At 44.8% G+C, this 25,791-nt stretch overlaps 1 protein-coding gene across 6 annotated transcripts in view; it reads right to left on the bottom strand.

Moving 5' to 3' along the window:
* Window positions 1-2,049: 2,049 nt before the first annotated feature.
* The window catches only part of ITPR2 (inositol 1,4,5-trisphosphate receptor type 2), a 277,577-nt gene continuing 253,835 nt past the window's right edge, over window positions 2,050-25,791 (bottom strand). For 5 of the 6 annotated variants that reach the window (XM_074587404.1, XM_074587414.1, XM_074587436.1 and 2 more), the window contains 2 exons: window positions 6,995-7,156; window positions 2,050-5,740 (listed from right to left, as the gene is read on the bottom strand). In XM_074587404.1, the coding sequence (XP_074443505.1) occupies window positions 5,654-5,740; window positions 6,995-7,156 (249 nt within the window). In that variant the 3' untranslated portion in view covers window positions 2,050-5,653. Of the gene's footprint in view, window positions 5,741-6,777; window positions 6,867-6,994; window positions 7,157-25,791 lie in introns of those variants that run through there. The other variant, XM_074587425.1, reaches the window with a different exon arrangement.

A 25,791-nucleotide genomic window follows, 5' to 3' on the forward strand; every position in this document is an offset into this window, starting at 1 on the left:
AGCGGGCAAGTGTGAAGCTATGATAGCAAGACACTACTCCACATTTGAAATCCCTAGAGCTCAAGTTTCTTTTGGGTCATTTGGGATGATTTTGTGCAAATAAGGGACATTCAGTTGCAGGCGCCTGCAAACAGGAGTCACACTGCTGATCGCTCCTGCGGGCATCCCGGGACATCAGAGAGGTTAGCAGCTTTAAATCTCAGTTTTCTTCACTTAAAAATAAACTTGGCGGCCCTCCCCAGAAAACAAGCACATTCTTCACAAAGAAAACATCCTCGCCTGCAGATGCTTTTGTCACAGCAGCAGCGATGGTGGAACCAGAGGGGCCGAATTTGCTCATCAGCCACACTGGCGCGAGCCCACTGACATCTGCGCAGCTGATGCCGAGGGAGACGTTTGCTCCCTGAAACGCCTTTTGAATTAAAATGTACCTTTGGGGACGACATTTTAAAAAAGAGAAGCCTCAACATTAGGTTCTCAGTTCTGCATGTGAAACTGCTCCCATTTGGGCTTAGGAGCTTAGTTCTGGTTTGGGGGCTTTTTAAAAAAAATACGACTGTAATCTTAGGTTGAACGTTTACTGTATGAAAATCCCTTTTCTCTTAGGACACGCTTTTTGCAGAACGATCTAAGAAACCTAGTAGCAAACAAGCCCCTTTCTATTTAACTTTAAACTCATACCACAGAATATAAAACAAAGTTGACTACTCAGAAAGTCAGCAGGTTGGTATAACAAGTGCACAGAAACAACAGCATGCTCTATTTAATGGGATTTTTCTTATTAATTAATTAGCAGGCTTTTTCTCACTAAGATGAGGCCTCATTCTTTTCCTCATAAATATTGACTTTCTGTAATAAACACAGCTGGAAGAAAAAAAAAAAAAAAGCACTTGTATGTCACAGTTCTCCTGCCATAGGTTTATAGGGCACTTCCTTTTTTCACAAGACCACGGATTTCCTCAGCCCGAGTTGCCTCAGTTGAGAGAGACAGTGGTTGTCGGCTGTTTGTCTTCCTCAATCCCTTCACCTGGAAGAGAGGAGAAACTCCCCCCATCTCTCTTTCAACATGCTACTTGAAGGACCTACAAGAAACAAAAAAAAGGCAAAAAAAAAAAAGCACCCAAAACCTCACACACACAAAAGCCCCTGCCCTAATAAGAGAAGCCACAACAAGCCTTCAAGCCTTTAACCTCTGCATTTGTATCATTTGAGGGCTGTATTTCCAAAATTAAAGTCTTGGGCTGGCACCAGGAATGCATGATGGGCAGTGAGAGGTTCCTAACCACCACCACCAGTTCCGTCTTGAAAGGCCATTGCCTGGTGGAGACACAGATCCCCTGCATGGGCACGCACACCAGTGTGCCTACCACACGCTCCCTGACGCTCGCAAGCGTGGCTGACAGCCCTGGGGGGCCTGCCCTGCTGCTTCCCTGAGGCACACAAGGAGATGTCACCTCGCTCCTGCTGACTGCAATTCGCCATGCTCAGGATGCTCAAAGCCTCGCAGCGACTCGTCGACTCCTCACGTCAGGAGGAGCTTCCTGATGCCGGCAGCTTCCCTCCAAGCGAGAGACTCCCCCGGGGCCGAGCTAATGTGCCTCAGGCATCAGCAGAAAACCCCGAGGCTGTTTGGCTTCAGCCTGTTCCTCCCTATCGGTGACGCTCACATCCATCACCATCCCTGCATCTACCCACCTTCAGCAAGGGCTGCCCCTGGCCTGCCAGTTACGGACTAAACAAAAAGCGCTTGAGTAAATTATACACCTAACTGCCACCCAACCTTCAGGAAAGGTGGCAAGCCGACCCACTCTCCTGAACGGAACAATTTGTGCCTGAAATAAAATAAATCCTCGCTTTCATTGCTGGATTCAGCCTCCGTCCGTTCAGGACTGTACTGATGCCATCGGCTTTGTCGCTTAGAAGGAAACGGATGCATACCCACAGCCTGGTCTCCCATGCGAGACAACCAGCCTGGGTTTCCCAGCAGTCTTCAGTTCAGCCGGACACATTCCCCCGCACCCCTAACACCAAGAATAAGTGAGACAGACATATATAAAATGACACACTTTATTAAAAGTTACATTCAGCAGCAATGGACATATTTACCTAAGTAGATTTTAACTGTCAAGGAGCTTATAATTATAAATCCCTCTAAGGCATTAACAGCCCTTAGATGTTTTAACTTCTTTGCAATCATTTCATATAAATAGGTAAGGTAAATGATGCTTGCCTAAGAAGAGGATACCCCAGCTGCATTAAACAAAGATATACATATATGTATAAAACAATGGGATTTTTTGTTATAATAAACTCATTGATGGGGATATTTCACAATCTTTAAGGCTTGGGCTCTGACCCTGCAGCTATTATTCACGTAAGAAGTCTCCTGTTTAAGTTATCGTGTGTGAGTGTACAGATTGCTCACACAGAGGAGAGCGGCAGGGCAGGGCCTAAGCTTTGGCAGAATCAGCAAAAATGTCAAAACACTCAGTGAAATATATTTACAATCTGTGCAAGTAGCATCAACTACTGTTATTGATTACGGAGGTCCCTCTCGGAAGCTATCAACAGCAGAAAGGCACCGTGGCAAAAGCTAATCGGCATCTGTTACCTCTTAGTTTTTGACAGTTGTAGCTCTCCCTTCCGAAGAGCAGTATTTGGGCTCTTGAGCCCTGGGGACATCCATCATTTGGGGTGCAAGACAGAGAGAGCAACAGCAGCATGCAACTGCAGGCCTGAGCACGGGGCACAAATGCATCGAGTCTGTTTTTCCAGCTCCGACGGCAGAAACCTCCCTTGATGTGCAGTGGTCCATGTGCTTTTTCCGAGTGTAAACAAGAAAAATGTCAACCACCTCCAGTGTTAGCCAACCACCCACCCTCCAATAAATAGCGATCGTTTAATTTATCTTTGTTCCATTAAACCGTGCTTTATGCCTCTAATAAGCATATGCGTGAGGAAGAGGAAATTGCTGTTGAAACAGAAGCTGTGACTAGATGATGAACTGCATAAACTAATTTGAATTAATACAGCTGCAGGATGTGATTCTCTACCAACTTACCGCTGACTTTACATTTGCGTGCAACTCCTTTGGCTTCATGATGCACAACAGGCCTAGTCAGAAAGGCAAATCTGGCTTTTATGTTACACTGGTGGCTGCACGGCGTGTGGCTGATGCAAACTCCCAGAATCAATTCGTGGTAAGTTTCTCAGTGCTGAATGCCAATTGGTACCTGAAGCCCCGTCCTCACTTAAGGAAGGGGTTTTCACCACCACAGTGATGCTGGAGCAGTGGCATCAAGACCTCGTACACAGTAAGACTGTAGGAAAGGCACACTCCAAGCTTTATTCCTAAAATACCTCAGTCGTTCATTGAAGACAACTGCTTTTCTGTATTCTGCTTTGACTAGCAGCTTTCCTACCATCAGCTCTCCGTGCTACAGCCACATCTGCTCTGCTCTCCAAATACCAGACTGTTGTCTGGCCTTTGGAGTGGGAAAGGTTACTCCAGCCTCGGAAGCAAACACACAGCACTGATGAGCTCAGCCCAGCTCCCGTTGCCTCCATGCGCTCCCTCTGCCTAGGAAGCAGCTGACGTCTGGCTGCAGCAAGGCTGCCAGCCCGACACCAGCAGAGGAGTCGTAGACGATTTAGTCTCCCTCCGCTTGCTTTCACTGGCCTTGCGCCATTCCTGATAACCATCACTCGCTCTTCACCTTAGCACTAGGAAGCACAGCGACGGCTGGATGTGGGAGAATTTCTCGCAGGAAAAATAGACCCTAAACCTGGAAATGGCCATCACCTCTCACAACCAGGATGCTCTAAGGACTAAAGGACAGTCAACAGAAAGAGATTTTCTCTCAGTGAAATACACAAATCCCTGCTTTCCACGCAGTATTTTTGAAGGACGCAATTGAAGCCAATGGGAAATGTTTTAATGGTAGAAGAATCAGACCCTAAGGTACATTATTTTTATCTCACTGGCACCAAAAAAAAGAGATGGCTTCCAAGAACAGGTTTGAGTTTGGGACGAAGAAAGGGAAATGCCCCTTCCTTCCCTTTACTCTAGGTCTGTTGGTTTGAATTGTGAATTAAATAAAACAACATAATTTCTTCAGGGAGAAACTAGAAATAGCGGAGCCGATAATATTTTCACCTTTGATCAAAATGGTTTTAGTAACAACATGGAAATGCTACAGGGCGAAAATCATTCCAAAAATATTTTGGTTTAAGAAGTGACTCCACATAATGGAGACGCATTTTCAAATGCCCCAAGGACAATTAAGTACCCAAACCCCACCAAACATGAAAGTGAACTGGGACCACAACTCCCATGCGTGCCCCCAAAATCTTCTCGCAAAAGAGAGAAGAACCCTCTTGGGCTACGTGGAAACCCCGTAACTTTTCTTTTGAAGAAATACAGAATACAGCAGAAACCCGCAAAGCTGACTTGGCTGCTGCCCTTCGTAGAGCCTAGAGCTGGAAGGAGCTCCTCCGGCTTTGCCCCCGTCCCCCATCAGCAAGACCTGTGGGGAGAGGCCGCTCCTGCAAGCGCCTGAAAGAGGAAGGATGGGAAAAGGCAGGCTAAGCCCATGAGCTTTAGCTCAGAAGAAAACTGGCAAAATACGGTGCTTATTTACTCAAGGCAACTCTCGCTGAAGATGAGTTTACGGAAGGTAATGACACCATTACAGCTCCACAGAGAAAGAAATTTCTAAGCTTTTTTAAAAAAGTAAAATCCCATACACGCTTCAAACTACAGGTATAATTTTTTTTTTTCCCCCTGAATCCTCCATTGGAACTTGAATTTAAAACACAGTTTAACTCCTCAGTATGTGAAATCTCACGGCCACATTAATCGAGAACATCTGAAGCCAGGAGAAAGAAATCACTTCCAGTTATGTTGTCAGTGTTATGTGCATAATGTTCTCACAGCTGTAGATCCATTGTGCTCCATGTTATAAATAAGAAATTGCATGGTGACAGCTAAAATTCAAAAGCGTTAATGTTTCTCTTTGCAACTCTTTTTCTACTTTGTTCGGTTTTTTTCCCCCTAGTCTTTTGAGGTTTCTCCCCTTTCCCTCCTAGTAGAAGTTTCTTGAAGCAACATTACTGCTTACCCAACTGACATATTTACGGTAATTAAAAAATAGTAAATGCCAAGCAAATAGGACTAATGTCGCTATTTGGCAAATAAGCCAGAAACGACTTCTATTCATTGCGAACCAGGCTGTCGTATTTGCGTTAATAAACATTTCTCCTTCTTCTGCTCATCTTGGTTATCCCAGCGCTTCAGGGAGAAGTCTCAAGGCAGCTCTAAGGACGCGGCCAAATGCTGCCCCCAACCTCTGTCGCACATGGCAGCTACCACCAAAGCCACTGAGTTGCAGAGCGCAAACACAGCTGAGTCGGGTCCCCGTGAACGAATACAAACGAGCTCCCTTGTATCTCTCGCATTCTAGGTTGTGGTCCTTTTCAACCATGAAAAACAGCTACAAATTGTTCCCAGAGCTAAACCACTTAACATCTTGGCACTTGGTTGTTTTTAACTTTGCAACAATAGGCACTGTTCACTCCTCTCAATCTCAGCTTTTTATTCTATAATAAAGCAGGAATACTGATGAAAGGCTAGTCACGGCTTCTCCCCGTGGTATCAGGGTGGTGGCATGTGATGATTCACATGGGGTGTGTTTGATCCAAGAAAGCCCAGCCTCTGCTTATTCTTCCTTTGTTCTGTCATCTAAGGTGGAAAGGCAGAGAGAGACAAGTTGAGAATTTTTTTCCTTTCTTTTTTTTTTTTTCTTTCTTTTTACTATAATTTGGCAGTCACAGAGCAAGATACATATAAGCAAAACAACAGGGAGTGGAATTCTTTTCTTCAGCATTGAAAATTACAAGTAAGAGATGCCTTTGAAGTGGGAGATCTGTTTCCTGCAAAGTATGGACGTTTTATTCTCATTTGTACATTATTCTTATCCAGTGGCAGGTCTTACAGTGTATTATTTGCACTGCTATCGTCTTGTGTAGCCCTGCAGAGGATCAGCATTTGCACTTGGTGCCGTACAATCACAGAATTAAAAGATGGCCCCCTACCCAGAGAGTTTAAATTTAAGCCAGGAGAGAACAGATTCAGTCAGACAGGGATGAAATAATCCCACCAGGTCGGTATGGGTAAGCACAATAAGCAACAGCCTCAGCATATCCAGCCTAAAACTTTTTGAGTTTTTCACAGGGAAAGAGAGTTTTAAGGTGGGTTTTGAAGGGGGATAATTAGATAACCCTGTTGATGCCACTGAAATGCTTCCCATAAAGAAAACGCAAAGACGCTTCTCTGAAACTGTAATGAGCAAACCAGAGGCGACCAGCATCTTTAGTAAAAAAGGAGATGGCCTTTTGATCCCGAAGTGAGAGAAAACACGTAAGGTGGATTCGACAGGAGCAGAGCTTTAAGAGAGGCCAGCAGCTTGTGCTCTGCACAGGAGAGAAGGGGGAGCCGCGGGAGGAGAACAAAGGCAAGGGTGGCACAAACAAAGCAACAGGCTCGGCAAAATGTTTTCGCAACAGCACTGCTGATATTCTTAGTGGGGTAAAAAAGCCAAGTGTCAGATTCAGAAAGCTTTTCTACTGATTCCCATCAGTACACAGCTATTTCTGACGCTATGCCTTTTTCATTGCCAGGTTATGCAGTACCCGCGTATGCAAAGCCCATCGTTGCTTCTGCAGTTTTCCCTCTGTCCTCACACACTCACTAGGAGGATTTCATAACTAATTCCACCTCGGCTTTTCTCCTTACCTGTTCTCTGCTGTTTCTAATAGAGTTCAATTTCATTCCAAACCCGTATCAGTGTATCTACTCAGAAAGCTTACTGGAAGGAAAGAGAAAACCTTTCTAAGACAAAAGTCGCTTTTGTAACGCTGTCCTGACTGTGACCCGATGAAAGCTAGCGCGTTCACCCACACGTGCTCACGTTGCTACCCACTGCAGGGCACTTACCTGTTCCTTGAGCTCAGCAAGCTGACTGGAAAGCTGTTTTACCAGGCTCATGGTCGACTCCAGCCTCTCTTGCAGGTTCCTGATTTCGTTTTGCTCACTGTCACCTTCATTGCTAACCAGGGACATGGCTCTCATCCGAGGGAACCAATCCAAATTCTTCTCCTACATGGGTATTAAAAAAATTAGTAATGTTAGAAGGGGTTTATGCAGTGCTACTAAGCTGAGACTGAAGAATGACAACTCAGAAGGACTTTTACTCAGTGGAAGACACACAGCAAGCGAGCCTATGAACTAGTAAATTCAGAAAGTATTTTACAGAAGCATTTTTATTCTTAGTTCTCCTTATCTACAAGGGAGGCTTCAACTGGAAAATCTTAGTTTCCCCCAGCTGCACCTGTATTGCAGCGTGGGCAGTGCTGGCACATTCACCCACGGCTCTGGCATGCAGAAACACCCGCTGTCGAGCTCTGGGGAGACTTCTCTGGTACACTAGCACAGGAAAGTCCGTGTGCTCCCCATGCTTTGCTCTTAAGTGTATGCAGGGACACATTTCCCCACTGTCTCTTCAGCTTGGCTGGCCTCCATCTATTTCGGCTGTCCTTGCAGCAATGTCAGCGAGCCAACGTCAGGAAAACAAGACAAGCCAGAGTCTTCTCCGGACTGGCCTGGAGCGTGCCTACTGCAAGAGCAGAGGGACCTTAGATGCCGCTGCCCACAACAGAAGATTCGGGGTCCTGGGAATGGCTTAGGTTTCACCATGCTATTCAGATTGTATACCTTAGGTAAACGCAAGCACAACCCGTGGCCGAGGGCTAACCTGCCGAGGACCAAGCACTAGATAGAATAGCACTGAATTGGCTGCTTCTCTATTCATGGACTCAGGCTACGAATTTAACCATAACAAACATACTGTAAATAGATGATATGAGTCAGGAAGGTGCTGCATATCAGCACGAGCCTGAACTGTCTCCATGGCTCGGGGGCACGGATATTTGTGTGCAAAGCGTAACAGACGGAGGAGACTGAAGGGTGCAAGCCTAGGAGGAGTGGCAACCATGTGGCAAGCAACCCGGTTTGCCTTAAGGCACGAGACAAAGGAAACAGGTCCTGTAGCTGGCGATGCATTACATTAACGCACCTCTGCCCTCCACCTTGGGGAGGATGTGGTTAGATCATATGCATGGTGTTTTGCAACGGGCCTCTACGGACACGTGCGCTCGATAAGTTTAGAAGAGAAACAGAACGAGTTGAAGTGTGTTTCTTCCAGTCTCCTGCCCTGTGAATGGCACCACAGAAATAGCGCTATACTGAAAAGAAAAGGAAGAAAGAAAAGGAGGTTTTTTTCCAGAAGACTCCTGGCAGGCAACAGCTGTGCTACTTATGTTGTCTGGGCTTGGTATTTGGTAAAATTTTAACTGCATTGAACTTACTGTAGTCTCAGACTTTTCCTCACCATGAAAATAGAAAAGCTAGCGATGATTCTGCAGTATTTACAGCTGGGCAGCCCAGGGCAGCTGTACATGAGTAGGGTCCACGTGGGCTGGCCTGATGATAGAGCTGTGAGCCCAGGGATGCGCCAAGTGAATACAGCTTCATCGTGCTCCCAGAGAGAGTTGCTTTCAGCTATGTAGTGCTCTGCCCTGATCACCAAACCCTCCCCTCCTACAACAACGTGGTTTAGAAACAACCAACCTAACCCTTGGTAAGCATCCAAGCACTTACAGTATTCATGTTTTCCCACTATTTGTGTTAGCCCAGTCCCCTCTGTTACCCTGGATATGACTAAATGCAAAGCCGTAAGAATTCTGGCTTGTTTTCTTCTCTTTAACTCAAAACTTCTAATGAGTTTTTGTCAGACTGTGCAACCTCTGGTCCTGTCGCTAAACCGACAAAATGTTCAGGGAATAAGACCATGCCCCTCCATTGCGTTTTGCAGCCAGGGCTCAGTCAGCCGTGTGCGCTGGTGGAATGAGGCCTTTTTCCTTGCTGCCCACTTTTTGAGCCTCGTGATCTCATTATGACAATTTACTGTGGTTACGCATGATGCCATTTTCAATGGGTCATAACTCATTCAAATCAAAACCTGTTTTCACCAGCTCCGCTGGTGAGCTCAAAAGGAGCGCATGTGACCCTCCCTGCTGGATATCCCCAGCAGACACACGGAGCCGTAGACTCCTATTTCTGCTGCATGCGTTTCTGCTTACAAGACCAGCATTCATTTTCCACAAGTATGCTCTGATATTTATTTTAAATTTATTTTGGCTAGGATGTAGCAGAGCATTCATCACGTGCCCAGCATTAAGCACAGGTGTACTCATTTATACTAAGCTTAGTTTGTGCACAGCGCCTTTCTGGATCAATGCCTTTTTTTTTTTTTTTTTTTTTTTTTCAAAATGTTTGCCAGCAAATTTGTCTGCCACGACAGGCACAGAAAGTTAATTCAAAGGAGCTACAGCGAACAGAGCTGCACTTGTATCTGAATGTTTCCTGGAAAGCTCTGGTATCTGCACCCATTACAGCTTCTCTTGCATGAAGCACCTGAAGATACCAAATGCAAGGCTCCACGGCCACAGGAGCCAGCTTTGGGGCCAGGAGCCCTTTTTGGCAAGGCTCACCACAACGCCAAAGTTTCTAAAGCCAAGCTGCAAAGGGAGAGCAATCTGAGACTCCATCGTTGTGGTTCTTGTGTTTGCTGAGTACTGCTGCCAGGATTGTGCAATGCACTTTGCTAGCTTTGTTTTCCATCTGCCACTCCCTCGCTCCTCCAGGACGCAAGGCTGAGACTGCCGACTGCCTTGGAAAGATTTTTGCGGACTGACCCTCCACCGCACTGCAGCGTCCAGAGGAACGCCACACAAATCCACGCGGGTGCCAGACATCCCAGTTCAGTGGGCTTGCCTTTCTTGAGGCTCCTACTGCCACCTGCTTCCCTCCTTCTCGGCACAACACTATACTTCCTGGGAAGAGGGATGACCAGGAGCAGGTGAAGACAGGGACAGAGCACACAGCACCTTGCCCGCTGCCACACAACCCTGTTGTGCTGCTCTGAACCACATGTCAGATCACCTGGGCCACCGCGAGCCCCAGAGTCACAGGAGCTCAATGACAGACTCCACTCATTTGCGTGTGCCCAGCTCTGCCTTCCCAGCAATGCTGTGACAATCTCTCCCAAGAAAGAAACCCAGCTGTGGTTTAGTAACAGACCAAGAAGATCTGGGCATTTTTTTTGCCAAAATGTTGCGCAGGATCAAGCAAGGACTTGATCCAAGTTCTAAGAGAAGCTGATGGGTTTGCACGGACCGGAGACCTCAGGAAAAGATGCTACCGACTTCTACAGCTTTTCCTGGCAGCAGAGAGGCAACAGGTGAAACAGCTGGCCACAGGTCTCTCACTTGCTAGTCCCAAGTGCTGTGTTGGATGCAGGCAGGACTTTGCTTCTTGGTTCTCAACTGCATGTGCATCTACTGGAATCCAGTCCAGCTGTGTATCTTTGTCATGCAAAGAATCAGAAAGACTCAAAATTCAATAGGTCAGTAGGAAACACGTTCTAACCTGCCAACCTGTCTTTAGGTTAAAAATACTTACCTAGCTTTCACTGATAGTTCCACTACAGTGCATGCACTACGTATATTCCCTTGCTGAACTGCATGCTTTTGCTGGTCCATATTATCTTATTTTTTCATTGCATTATGAATGGCAGAAATTTTTAAAGGGGCAGCATGAAAATTAGCTCTGGCGCAAAGCCTTATTTGCTAAGTCTATACCACTAACAAACAGCAATTGCTGCTGGGGACAAAACACTTTTGATCACAAACCTGCCAGGATCCAGAAGGCAAATAGGGCAAGGCTCCTCTGCCGAAAATTTTAGTGATCTGTAAGCGTTCATGGAGGGACAAGCACTGCGTGACTGCTCAGCTATGGGAAAGCTATTTTCACTTCAAGGTAATTGCTTGTCAATTAACTGGAGGTAGTTCACATGTTTGTACAACCCCAAACATTTGTTCTGTGACTTAAATGTTTATGGGCTCGGTCCAGGGTTCACCTTGACCAATAAACACATGTTAAAGCTGTAACATGCCTCCTCTATGCCGCAGGTGCACTCCTGCTTCACCTTATTTGACTGGTGCGGGGATGGGATTTTGCGGGGTGTTGTCTGTCCCGCCTTAGCTATTATTCTTAGAAATCCAACCATTTTGCCCAGGGTAGCATTCACTCAGACATTCTGAACCCTCTCTGGAACCGAGTGGCAATTTGGAGGAGGGAGGTAAGCTGCCAGCAGGGAGTAGGGCAAACCTCTGCAAAACTGGCAGAGGACTCAATCGACAGCCACCAGGTTAGTGTGAGGTGACATAACTCAAGCATAAATTAGCTCACGGAGGGTGAGGTAGGTGGATGGGATGCTTTAAAACTCAGTAGCTGCCTGGACGCAGAATTAATTGTTGAAATGTACCGAAATCTTCTTTCTAAACCACCGGGGCTGAACGCTTTATATTGTTACTGTTATTTCATTCTTGCACAGGATAGTAGATATTTGTGGCCCAACCGCAGCAGCCCACCTACGGAACACAGCATCTTCCTGCTCCACGCTCCCTCCGCCAGCATAACGTGTGCCTTGCAGAATTCATATTTAAGCATACATCTGTGTCCAGGGCAGAGAGTCAGCCAGACAGGAAGGCTGCAGGGACAGAAAGGAACCGCAGCCTCCTCGCCGTCAGTTCAGCTGGGGGGAAAGAAAAAAAAAACAAAAAAAAAAAAAGGGGAAAAAAAGCAGGTGGGGCTAGCCAAAAGGCTGCCGGCCAAAGAGACTGCACACGAGCAGAGCAGACATTTCATGTGGCGATCCAGCATGCGCGCTCCCTCCGTCCCCCCCCTTCGGCTGGCAGGAATCCAGCGGGAATCACAGCTCACCCGGGGCGAACACCTCTCTCTGCAAGGTACTCTGGGGACACGTAGCTGTGAGGTGCCGCTGGCGAGGGCGCGTGCCTGAGAAATCACAGGGCTTAAAAGGATTTGCTACTCGTGTTTTCTGAGAAACCTCGAACCCTTCTTCTCAAGAGAGGCATGCTCAAAGCAAAAGTCTGTGTTTGCCTCCTGGAGTTTTCTATGCAACTTTCTCCTTCCCTTCTGTGGGCTTTCCAGAGGAGGGCAGAGCAACGGGGTAAGTCCTCCCTTCAGTAAAACATTGGCATTTTTCTGCCTTTGCTAGCTCTGGTTGAGCATGGATGGAGAAAAGACTGAAGAAATTTGTTTAGAGTTTCTACGCTTTGTACAAAGTCTCTCTCGAGCCATCCCTGTCCTGTTGGCACAGCCGACTGGCTTCAATCGAGCTCTCACGCTGAGCTGACTCCATGCCTCTGGAGTAATTGGCAGAGGGACGTTTCTTTAGGAGGTGATGGTTTCACAGGCTAGCAGTGAGATGGATCAGCTGCAACCAGCAGGAAAGACTGGGCTGAGCCTTTAAAAAATAGATTACTAGATAACAATGAGAGAAAATAGGTCAAAGACTAGGACAAGGGGGATGAAGCAGAGGAGTGAAGGCAGCCTTATGCATGCTTTCTGCTGGTGCCACTGCCATGGCCTCAGAGTGCCACGCCACCATCAGCTGTACCAGACTCTAATTTCTCCAGCAGACTCTAACCCGGCGACTCTTAGCCCCTTCTGCCCCGTGACCCCGTGTTGCAACATGAAAACAAGCCATTTCAGGACTTCCCTCCTATCTATTCAGAAAGAAAAGCGGCCGATGACTGTTCATGACTCCTCCTGGGTTGTGACCTCTCCAGCTGCACGCACCAGAGCAGGAGACAGGCCTCCTTCCCGCCCAGCCCACCGTTCCCCCATCTGGCACAGACCATTCACTCCTCGGTGACTCAGTGAGGTGAGTGAGACGGCCATCAGGAGGGTTATTTGTTGCCTAATAAGGCTGAGAAAACAAGTATGCTTAAAGCCCTCTGAGCTCCTCAGCTAGACAGTCACTAAAGCATGCAGAAGAGGAGCATGGACATTGCCATGAAGGTTTGCTGCCTCAGTGGGCTGCACTGGGCAGTTCGTGGTATCCCACCCTGCAACACACATTCACAGAATCACAGAATGCTTAGAGTTGGAAGGGACCTTAAAGATCATCAACCCCCCTGCTCCGGGCAGGGACACCTCCCACTAGACCAGGCTGCTCAAAGCCCCATCCAGCCTGGCCTTGAACACTTCCAGGGATGGGGCATCCAAACTTCCTCTGCGACTCAGTTGCACCCTAGGACCCGTGCCTCAGCATGAAAGCAAACAAACCATCAGCATTGCTGCTCTTCGGCAGGCAGCTTGTGTCCTTCCAGGCACAAGAACCAACAGGCTGTTCAATCCCCTTTTTTGAGCTGGCACCTTGAAAAAATACTTCAGCGACGGGTACAAAGAGATTTATTTACTGAGAAATTATTCTGTATGTCTGAAACATAAATAAGTCCATCCATTCCCTTCCCAGATCTGTTGCCTGTATAAGCAGAGAGCAATCAGTCCAAACGACCTCTTGAAAGCTATTATTTTTCTGCCTAAGGACAGAGTCCTAAAAGTCTGTAGTTATGTAGCTCCTATAGCCACCTTAAAAAGGGATTTTTAAGATTTAAACTATCTTGTGCTTTAGATGACACAGGGCAATAACCACTTTGTGATTTAATCACAGACAATAATAATTTGGTTCAGTGCATGATTCAGCTAATCCACAATTTGATAAACGTTCATCCTAAACTACAAACCCAAATAGCTTTCTGCAAATCCTGTTTGACACTTTAATGTTAAGACTGTATTTGATAAGCAATCTGTGCTGTACAAGAATATAGGGAGGGAAATTAGGAATTGTTATGCATCTATATGCATCCACAACAGTAATTCAAGGAAAATAAAAATAAACCTTGGCAATTACAGATAAATCTTTATGCAAGAAGAAAACTCACAGGTCTGGCTGGGTCTATACTGGATTGATACCTGCTACAGCTTCCACAGCTCATGGAAAAATCTCCTTCCCCCTGAAAGAAGGTTGGAACCATAACACAGACCCACCATCTGCTTTAGTAGCGTCATTGATGCATTTACTTTCATTTTAACTTGGCTGAACGTTTTTGAGGTCTGCAACAGAATCTATCACCATCATACTGAACAATTGTGAGTTCTTCAAGACCGATATCCAGGCCAGTCAGTTACAAATGTTTCAGTATCAGCCTTTCTGCTTGCGATATCCCTGCAAAAATTATGGCAAGGAACGACAACAAACCTCAAATTGCGAAGATGTTTCTCTATGGCAGTTTCGATACTTGGCCTGAAACTCTGCTTTTCCAAGAACAAACGCCCCAAAATTTCTGCTTCTCAAACACACCTAAAGGACTTGGCATTTACCTCCAAGCGATAGAAATGATCGTGAAAATCATCTTTTACTGTCAAGACCCTAAGTTTGAATGCGATCTCTCGCTATTGTTGCGGGCAAAACCATATGCAAATGCTAAACACATGAGTCAGCAGCGCGCCCTCACAGTGAAAAAGTCCAACCATGACCTGGGCTGCATCAGCAAGAGCGCAGCTGACACACTGAGGGAAGCGATCCCGCTTCAGCCCGGAGCGACTTCACCCCTGAAGGTGGAATGCAGAAACCAAACTAAGCAGCTTTGTCACCATCGCACTGAGACTGCACCTTCCAACCGCCCTGCAGGTGGGAACCCAGGGGACCCGCAGGCGCGCACAGACAGCAGCCGGCCGGGGACTCGCCAGAGCTGCATGGCCCAACTTTTGTGTGCTTGGAGGGCCTAAGCTTGCGTCCCACCCCAGCACTACTCTCCTTGAAGCCACATTTGCTTCTCGTGCCTTCTCTGCACTGCGGCACATGTTCACTTCTCAACTGTTGGATTTCTTCTGCTGTTTCAATCGCTCTCTGCCACCTTACCTCTATCATAGCCCTGAGAATTGATACTGTCCTCTGCAAATCTCCAAGAATCCCAACGCTACCATTTGAAGCTAGGATTCGGTGCTTAATATTCGTGCCCTTAAAATAGATATAATTATAGATCTGTGCAAAACACAAGTTTATTTTTCCACATTGCTATGTTTTCATGTTGTTAGTGGTTACGGGACATGCTTTAGGAAAAATGCTTCAGATTATTCATTTAAAATAATTAAATTATTTCTGATATAGTCCCTGGATCTTGTGCATAACGAAACAACATCTGGTACAGAGATTAGAAAATAAATGTTCTTGGCTTATTTTTTTTTCTTTTGTTAAACAGATGTTGTTGATACAAAACACAGAACTGTAAATCATAGCCTGCATGTGGACACAGACTGTCACTACTGAGCAGAAATTTACTGTGGCTAGATAGAGATTTGAAACAGCAATGAATCACTGGCTTACTAACTTTATTCACGTGGGTATGGTTTCAATATTCTGACATTAAGTGCACATGTCCTTAAAAAAAAGAACCTTTTAATGGCAGCATGGGAGGCTCTGGTTTAGTTCCAGCTGTCTCGGCGGGGGAAGCACAACGTAATGCAATGGCAGCCTCTGCGCAGAGGCACCTGGCAGTTCTCCGTCTCCTCCTTCGCAGCTCATTGCGGTGCTGCTATTGAATCCCACAGGCTTGGCTCCCCCGGTGCCGACAACAGCCCCTCTTAGCGACACGTAGGGCACCCGTGTCACAGGAGAGGGGGCTGAACTGCTCGTCCAGCCCCACCACCGCCACCAAAAGGCCTGCAGATCTAACTTCTTTCTCCCTCTCCTTCCCTCACTGCCCCCAGCATCATTTCAGCAAATCCACCATTCGTTTGTCGGACTGGCTCGTGCCTAGCTGAATAGTAATGGTATTTCTGCTTCCCATTGACTGCATTTAGAGTGAACAGAATTACGATGCTTCTCCAGCCCCTCACCATTCCTATCAAACTGCTTGCACTAACATGCTGAAGCCCCCCTTCTTTTAATATTGATTTTCTTCTGAAAAACATTCTAGCAGGCACACTCCAGATACTGAACTCGACAAAAGCCAACAGCACTAAACCCGCTGCAAGGTAAACATACCCCACAGTATCATGCCACTGCTGGGGACAGAGGTGTTGTCTGCTCCTTAGAAACATACTTACCATGCAGCTGATAAGGACACCACAAATTCTGACCCATTTTTGTCAATTTAAGTGCGGGTTCAATCCAGTGGATCAGGGTCTAACTCCATGGTTAAACTCCAAACCTCGTATCTTTTGTAGCACAGGATTCAGACGCGTAGTTGAAATTTATGGGTTTTTTCTCACATTTACCTTTCTTTCTCTGGTGCTGTCACCTTGTATTTTGCAAGTACTGTCCATTTCCTAGCATTAGCTTCAATTTGGTGTAACAGAATCTTTGGGAAATACAAAGACTCAGCTGGAGACTCGTTTTTCAGAGGCTCAGGACTTGACCTTGTTCTCAGCTTTACACGGGCAAAAAGTGGCTGATTGCAGTGCGATTGTTCTGGTTTAGGATACTGCCAGAGTCGAGGCATTTTGAATCCTGATTTGAACGTTCCTGCTTTGGGCCCATTTTCACTCTGATGTATTTTGCACATGGTGCCGTATGACAGGACAATTTAAGGAACAACATTTCCTTTTAAAATTAATAAGAATAACCTATCGCCAATGGGCTACGCAGAACTGTTTTTTTAAGCAACGATGCGATCACGCATATACCATACCCATGCCTAAATGCACGTACTCGAGTATCGGTCAGAGAAGAGGAAGAAGATCTAGGTTTCTCTTTGAAGCGTCTCTTGAGAAAACACCACCAAGCAATGGCCAGCTTTCACTCTTAGGGGTCCGAATGCTACCAACCTGCTCTCGAATAGCTTGCTCTGTTCAAATGCTTGCCCATGGGTTTTGTACATTCCTCTGCACAGCGAGCACAGCTCCTTGCCTGTGTTGACACGATAGCCAAGGAGAGGGCCCTTAGCAGGTCTGGCCGCGGCTGCGTGAGAGGCAGATCCCACAAGGTGCCACCTGCCTACTGGGAAGCACAGCACACTTGTATTCCCGTTGGGAAACAGGCAGAAACCAGCAAAACCGTGCCCTCTGTGTGAAACGTCTATTCGTTCAGGTTTGTGTCTACTGTGCACGGTTTTCAGAGGCTGCAAGCATAAATCGATGAAAGAAAAAACCACCACGGTACTTTGTGAACCTTTATCTGCCTATACTACATTTTGATTTAGTACTCTCGCTCGCATTGCTAGGAAAATATTGAAATGGATCCTCTGTACAGATCTGCTTTTTCTTTTTCTTCATTTTTTCAGCCCAGCGTTTAAATATGGTTTGCTCTGTTCAATTAAAATGCATTTTCTCTTGAGAACAAGCAGATGATCGGTTTCAAAAACCCGGAGTTACAATTTTCCTTCAGCAGCACCCAGCAAAATGAAAAACAGAGACAAAACATTTTAATCACATGTGTATAAAATACACAGGGTTCATTAAATATGATTTAAAGTTGCCTGTTTGTTTTGGAGACTCTTTAAAGCTCCGACTACCCCAAACTCACAGAAGTGTAATGTGATTCCTGATCTATTGAATTTCGTAGGATGGCTGTAGTGGGTTCCATTATATATAAATTGGATGCAGCCAATTTACAATCTCCGATATATACTTTTATCTCAAAATGCCCTGTGAGGCAATTGTGTAAAGTACTTTATCAGGGATTGTTGTTGGTAATATTGCAAGATTTCATGATGTAAAAAATACATCAATGTCATTTAAATTGAACAAAATGGTTCCCATTTTTTTTCCCCGTAGAGGATTTTTAACCATCTTCTCAACAAATTTGTTCAATAAATACTGTATGAAACAAACATTTTGCACTTTGTCCCACAGATACAATTTGCTAACCTGATTGATTTCTTTCTCTACAACTAATCTGATTTCTTTGGGCTATATATCTTCTCTTTTATTAAAGATGATGCAATCTTAGCTTTTTATCATACAGATATCCACCATGCTAAAAGGAGAGAAGATTCCGTGAACTAGCCTTGCAACCGAATAGAAAATCCTGACACAAATCTCATAAAGCTGGTCCCAAAAGATAAACGGCGCAATAAGACCAAAGTTATACAAATTCAGAAACTTATCCATGTACAGTAATACGGGTGGGTGGATTTTTCTTCCCATGACAGATATAGAATACAAGTAACTTCATCCTACCTGTAACACCTTGTAAAACAAGCTCACACTAATGTTAGACCGAACTCTCCCAAATCTCGCTGTCTCCGAGCTGTTAGAACTCAGAACCAGAACTATGTTTTTTGTAGCCTTTCCCTGTTTCACTTCTTGCAGAATCTCACTCCTATGTTTTGTGTCCAACCAAAGTTACGCTTATTTACTTTTTAAATGTCATTCCTGATGAGGCAACAGCCTCAGACTTGTCTCTCTGTTCTTTTACTAATTGCCCTTATGTCTTTGGGCTAATCCATAGTCCTTCCTTTCCTCAGCATCTGCAGTTATCTGCCTTGGCTGTGGACAATTTTGTAGTCTCTTCCCCCTTCAAGAAGCCAGAACCTTAGCACCACTGTAATACAAAGAACAGTAATTGTTTTCAAATGTTGCAATAATAGTCTCAAGCAGCATTGAAGTGTTCTGTGTTTGTTGCTCCTCCAGTAGTGCAAAATCAAATGAATTCAGTTTACACACTTTGGGATCTGCTCATCACGTTGTTCCTCTGGGGCTGAACTTCTTATCGCCATCCGTGACCCTGCTTAAGGTCCAGTTTTCATTAGGCAAAGCCATACACAGCCAGTCCCGGGAGAATTGAGGCTCTGTTACTGCCAGCATTTTAAGCACAACAGCACAACAGAAGGTGCCTATCCAGCGCCTTGGAGAGCCTTTCCATCACTTGAAATCACGGAATAAAGGTCTGCCCACACACAGATCCATCTCAGGCCACATGCTTCCTTAACAAAGGGATAAAAGATGGCTTTTGCAAGCTGCCTGGAAAGTTAACAGCTCTAGTCTCTGGCAGGTCAAGGCAGGAGTGGCTTCCAGCAGGGAACCGCAGCCCGTGTCCTGCCAGCAGCACTGCTCGGCTTGAGGGCGCTCCAGCTGGAACACCTCCACTCCGTGTTCGTGGGGATAGGCAAGTTTCAAGGAACACAGCCTCATGCCCAGACCCCTCCTCGAGTTTTTAAGTCCAGCAGCAGCCAAACAAACAGGAACCCAACTCATCTCATTTATTTTAATTTGCAAATTGAATGAATTGAAGTTGGAAGGAGGACGAGGAGGCTGTGACTACATTGTATTATCAAGGCAGAACCCATCTTTATAGCAAAATTAGTCTTCGAAGCCTAAATACTGCTCAATAGACAGGTGGGCAAGTCTTTCAAACACAGAGGAAATCAAGCTAAACTTACAGCTGAGCCACAATACCACAAGGTCCAAAAAGACTAGTGCTGGGTAGCATCAAAACACTGATTCCGGACCTCAGGGGGGGAAAACCCCAAATCTCTATGAATATACTTCTGGGGAGTTCTAGGCGCCACTCTGTAACTTGCAATTTCATTACAGCTTTGTATTCAGAAGTGATTTCAAAGGAAAGAGGAAAAAAGACAGGATTGTGTTGGTGCTGGAACCTGTCCCTTTAGGAGTTAACAAGAAGGTGACGGGCTGAGCACGGACGCAGCAGGGACGAGGGCACAGCGCAATGGCATGGCCACTGCCTCACCGAGTCAGCTAGAGGGATGAAGGTTAATGACCATAACATCACTACGCACAGCAAATGTGCCTGCGCTGCAGCACCTGCCGTTGACTTCAATCTTTCTCCTGCTCCAGCTAATGGCATAATTTCTAAGGGGGCAGGACCAGATCCATGATTTCCCATTCAAGCAGCAATAGGATAATTACTTTTCGTGTCTGGAAAGAATGTATATAGACTTAAAGCCACTAAAACCTCAAGCTTTTACAATGAAGTACCAAATGAAGTCCACCCTTCCCTTTATATACCCTTACCTCACGCATCACCTAGCCAAGCAGGCCAACTAAATTATTTACGGTGGACTAAAGAGTCCATTTCTGGAAGATGCAGAGCCCTTGAAGTAGAAAAGAAGATGCTCAGTTCTCTTGTGGAATAGGAGCTTTGTGCAAAGATGCAAAGTCCTCAGGTGACGCTAACTTTTCATGCTTTGAGCAACACACAAATGAGGAGGAAATCAGCTAATTAGGCACGTTACTGTAATTGCTTATTTTATGAAGTGGAGAGGGAGGTGTTCAGCACTTCTATAAGATAATAACATAGAGGCAAAATAGTACATAGAAGTAAAAATAGCAATGGTCTACCTACAGAAATGAACGTTATTTTTGAATAACAGGAAAAGCAACAATAGAAAAAATAATTCAATATATATTTTGTAATTGTAAAACTGGATAACACTTACGTATATGAGATGAGAGGGGCAAAACCACTGGATGAACCTGTGAGAAGCACAATTCCAGCTCTATTTTAGTGACTCTCTATCACCACTCGATAGCTCTGAAATCCTCTGTGAATTTGAGACAGGCCTCGATGCAGAAAAAAGACTTTCTCCGGGACCTGGTGCACCTAAATCGAAGCTCTGAACTTCCCACAGGGCCTGCGTCTATGTGGAAGGATGCAGAGCTGTGTGCTTGCTCGCTCTTCTATTTTGAGCACAACAGAAAAATGGAAGCAGCAAATAATGTATTTAGGCATATTTCTTTAATTGCTTATTTTATGAAAATCCAACTGCAGACAAACCCGACGTTGTATTTCCTAGGAAATTAGCCTGTCAGAGAGACCTCAGGTCTTATTTAGCAGCCGACTTTTGTGCTCTTGGTATTACTGCTATGGTAAGTAATTACTCATAATGTGACATGCATCATATCAGCCTTTCAAAAGTAATTAAGAAAAAGTTGCATAGCTTAATGATACATACATACATCTCATCCTTGCAAGTTTTGCTTTGATAACATCTGCTAGTTTTTGGAGGAAGGCCAGTTTTAAAAAGTAAAATAAATCAGTACTAACAATGGGAGCATTATTAGCTTCCCCAAAGTTATAAATTCCATGCCCCATTCCAGCAGAGCATTTGTGTGCACAAGTCCTGTAAGCATTTTCAAGTCTGTGACTTGCCAGATCAGAAACTTCATGTTGAACTAGAATTTATGATAATGAAGAAGCCTTAAAAATACAGTTTATTTATAGTGAGCCAGTTTAAGAACCGCAGCTCACCGCGCCTGGCAGATTTAGCTGTAGCAGCTGAAGGGGTCACCCCTATCAGCTGTGTGCCCTTTCTCCCTGCCGGTATTATCCTACCTATAAAGAGGCATCAGAATCAGCACTGTGTCCTCTCCTCAACCAGTGCAGTTCAGACTGGCGTGACTTCAGTGGCCATCAATTTTCACATTAGTGCTCTGGGCTGCGAACTGCTTCTGCTCAGGAGCGAACAAACACATTGCTTGTCCTCCCCCCTCTGCTATTGTTGTGGTTAATTGCAACAGAAGGGTATGGTGGACATCTGGGGGAGGAAACTTCTTAAATTGTCTAGGATGAATCACCAGAGTGCATGTGAAAAACACCCTGAGTATCTTCCTGACAACCCAAGCGTCCTTCTGCAGCATTCATGTCATCTTGGATGGACATTTCTCTGGTTTAGGTCATTCTCTCTACTCGTACAGTGTTCAGTGATCCTCAGATGCAATAAGAGTATCTATAGACTAGAGATAAAAATTATCAGGGAAAACTTTTGCCTCCAAAATTCAAAAAGACGATAGATAACAGAACAGAAAAATCCTGTATATCAGAACTTTTGTTCTTCTCCAAAGAAGTTATGTTTTCAGAGCTGAGGTCAACCGCCCTCTTAGTACATATTACTTTACTTTATTACATTCTTTGACAAAAATTGACAGCAGTAAAGAACAGCTTGTTCCACAAACCCCGCTCCTCCTCGCCTGCCAGCTTTCAGCATGCTCTTTCTCTGCAAAAGTATGGCACTTTTTCACTGCTTTCACCTCGCATGTCTGTATTTCCTTTGGACCGGCCTCCTCTAGAAGCTCCACATGGGTTGCTGGGGGATGGCCACTGAATCCGTTGAACATCAGGCTGGGGGTGCACACCAGGATTTGGCATCAATGAAATGATTTTACGTTCACTAACTAACCCTGGGGCAACCTTTCACTGCCCCAAGGAGTGAAAGGACAGGCAGCCAGGCTCTCGACCCACAGCCGTCGGGCTCTGCAGGCTCCGCTTGGCTCACACTTTTGCTGTTTTGACAGTCAGCTACTTGTGCTGAGGTTGGTCAAAATGAAAAAAATCCCTTTGCGGGCCACACACGGGTGTGCCAGGGACTATACACAAGCAACTCTGGCTCAGGAGGGAGCTTGTCCCCTGTCCCTGCTGCTACGCTGTGGGGTCAACAGCCTCATGGAACGACTCTGGCCAGGACCTCACAGCATCACCGCTGAGACCTGAACCTGGGGAGCAGCTACGTGCTGCCGTGGCTCACATCACACTTCTGCTCCCGAGGTGAGAGCACAGCAAAACGCAGAGCAGTGAGGCAGGAGACAGAAGGACCCCAAGGGAAAAAGCCTCGCACTGCCCAGGCACACAGCATGGGCAGAACAGTAACTATTGTGAGACTTCTCAGTGGCTCATTTGGCATTATTCCCAGCGCTGCTTTTGAATTTAATACCCACTTCTGGGTATCTAATAGAAAAAGAAGGCAAAACCACGAGGCTGGAGGTAGGAAGAAGGTAGACAACAGCACCAGCTCAAGGGAGCACTAAATTCAGATCACTTTTGAAACTTCAGTATTTAAAAAAAACACAACAAAAACAACCAGAATTTTTCAAAACGGGGAATGCATTTTTCCTCATGACATGGAAATGGCCATAATATTTGGTAAATTCTTCTTTTATTTAATAATTTCAAACAAAAAATAATGAAAAAAAGCTGGCACCTTCAAAATATTTATAGTGAAGTAGTTAAAATATTTGGCCATGTTACCAATGACAGGTCATTGCTGTGAGACAAAAGTGCTTTTAAAAGAACCGAATAATAAAATCACTGTTCAGAATTTCAGGCTGGTGTTGCTCAACCTGTTTCTTCTACTTCGTCTCTATAATGTTGATGGGAATTTCACTTTTGATTGCAGTGGAAGTGTTGGGATCCTGAGTAGCCTGAAGACACTTAAGATTAGAAATTTGCCTTTCAGGAGGGATACATTTACAGATGAAACAAAATGTAAAGGAAATACTTTTAAGATACTATCACAGTATAAAAGGCTCATGGTCCAAATGACTGCAGTGACAGGAGAACAGAACCTTTCATTTCCCACCACAGATTGCCTTGTTTTAGGGAGATGGTCTAACGCATGGCAGTATCCTTTACTCTTACAAACATAGGCTGGTTTTAGAGCAGTTTTCAGCTGATTGAGGAGTTATGTAATTGCACCAATTACATCCAATTACATAATTAGAGTAAATAAGTAATAATATAATTAGGTGCTGTAATTATGTAGTTATGACAGGTAGCGCTAATGCTGATAAAATGCATTATGAAACTTGCTAAGAACTGTGGACAGGGCACGCGAGAACAAAACTTTTAGGGCTTCATTTGCTAAAGTCTTTCATTCCTCCAATGGGCAAAATTATTAATTTAATTACTCTGCCAATAGCCTTTTATTTTTGCAAATGAATGGAGGCAAAAATCATAGGCTAACTCATATCTCTCTGTTTTGCTGCGAAAAATTCGGTAGCTAATCATCTACATTTTTTGCCTCCATTTATCTATTTACAGCTACCAAAGCTCAGGTGAAATCTGCGTGTACAAATTGACGTTAACCTTCACTGTTCCAGTTATCGCATTAAACTGTCTCCTCTGACAAATGGACACAAGGAACATTCAAAGATTGCTGTATCGATGTAATACAAGTTATGTGCATCTCTCCGGGTTTGCTAGGGATGTTATTTCTGGTCAAATGGGTCAGATAAGAAATTTTTTTCTGCAGGAATGAAAATTCAATAGGGGAATAATTCGTACAGGTTCTCAGTGCAAATGCAAGGCATGTAGCCGGCTTTTCCAAGTTTCTGTCTTTTTGGATATTGTATAATACCTGTCTGAGGTATAAAAGAGGCCTGGATAACAAACAAATAATAAAACCTACTGTCCTGATTTAATATTCATTAAAATTTCACCTGATAACTGATATAAGACAGTGTGCAAGAAAAATGGCCATCACTGGAAGATCTGAAGTGCTTTATTCCCACTAACATCTCCATAAAGTAACTGTCCGAAAAGCTAGAGGTGTATAAACTGTGTCTTGTTTTACGATACATTTTATGCTTGATCCTTTTTTCTAACAAGAAAAAAAACCCCAAACAATACCTTGCTTTACGAAAGCCGGATAGCTACTGATTACTTCTGTCGCTGCTCAGAGCAGTATGCTAAGCACTGAAGCAAATACCGAACTGCTGGGAAAATCAAAATCACAGGGAACGTTAAGAGTTTGCAGCCGATGTCCACAGTCCAGAGGAAGAAAGCAAAAGAGAAGTCCTCTGCCGCAAGGTCTTTTGAGGCCAGAGACATGCAAGATAATGGGAACGCCTTGAAACAAGCCACTACTGGAACGGAAATACAAGTCAGCTTCAAAACCTGTAAAAATACTGCCTTTGCGCGAGGGGCGTGTACAACATCACCTACAAGTTTCCTTCCCTGTCTTGAACTGGAAAACTGGGGAAATGAAGTTAGATGCGTAAATAATTTCCATCCCTTTTGGCACCCAGCCTTTCAAATAATATTCCAAAACAAGAAAACCATTGTATTCCTAGTTGTTTTTTTTTTTTTTTCCCCCAGTTGTGCTATCAGCAAGCCTTCAAACCAGATGCTTCACTGTTTGCTGGACAAATGATACATAAAAAAGACTGAGAGTCATAATACAGACAGTCATATTTTTGGGTCCTGGGGGGTCGGGGCAATGGAGAAAAGAGACTATCAGAAATTGTAGACTTTTTCCCTGGTGCGTAGTTAATACTGATGACCATTTCAATGTTACTTTTTGCAATCCTTTGCAAGACAGTAGTAGACAAGTACAAATAATAATTGGTTCCTAACTACAGGTGTAGGGGTAGTGAGGATGGTACATGGAACTAAACTCTACTTTCTATTAAAGAAGTTACTGCAGCATACTCCAAAATTTTGACCTATGTGTATTTAAGGACGGATTTGAGTCTTGAAGGTTGGATTTGGGTAGAAATCCTAAGTAATCCGGCTGTGGAAACACAGAATTTGGGTTTGATCCATTAAAGCTACAGAAGCAGCCATAAAGACACACCTAATCATAATAAAAACTAGTAGAGCTAAGAGAGCTTTTCCAGGAGTATGAGTCAAGGAGTTTTTTTCAGCCATATTCTCTATCACCTGAAATATAAAATCTCATTCCACCTTGTCCCCTTCAAAGAGGTCCTGAGACTGCCCTGTTCTTCCAACCACCCTATTTTTATCACTATTTGTCGCATTTGCATGCTCCAGCAATGAGGCGATTCCACTGGAAAGCCCCAGTTCCCTTGTGAAAGGTTAACTTGAAGTCTGACTCTCTTGCCAGATCCTAACCAGAACTTGGTCTCTTACCAGGGACTTGGTCACCTCTCCCAGCATCACAGAAGTGGTTGCTCAGCTTTCAGTCCATCACAAAGTCTGAATCAGCTCCTTTCTCCATCTTCAGGACAAAAATCATACCTCAGGCTCAATTTCTGCATGGAATGCATCTTACGTGCTTGTCACGTAATTTCATTGCTATCACGCTGTGTTTGAAACACAC

Source organism: Larus michahellis, chromosome 1 (assembly GCF_964199755.1).
Source record: "Larus michahellis chromosome 1, bLarMic1.1, whole genome shotgun sequence".
In the NCBI taxonomy this organism is placed as follows: Eukaryota; Metazoa; Chordata; class Aves; order Charadriiformes; family Laridae; genus Larus; species Larus michahellis.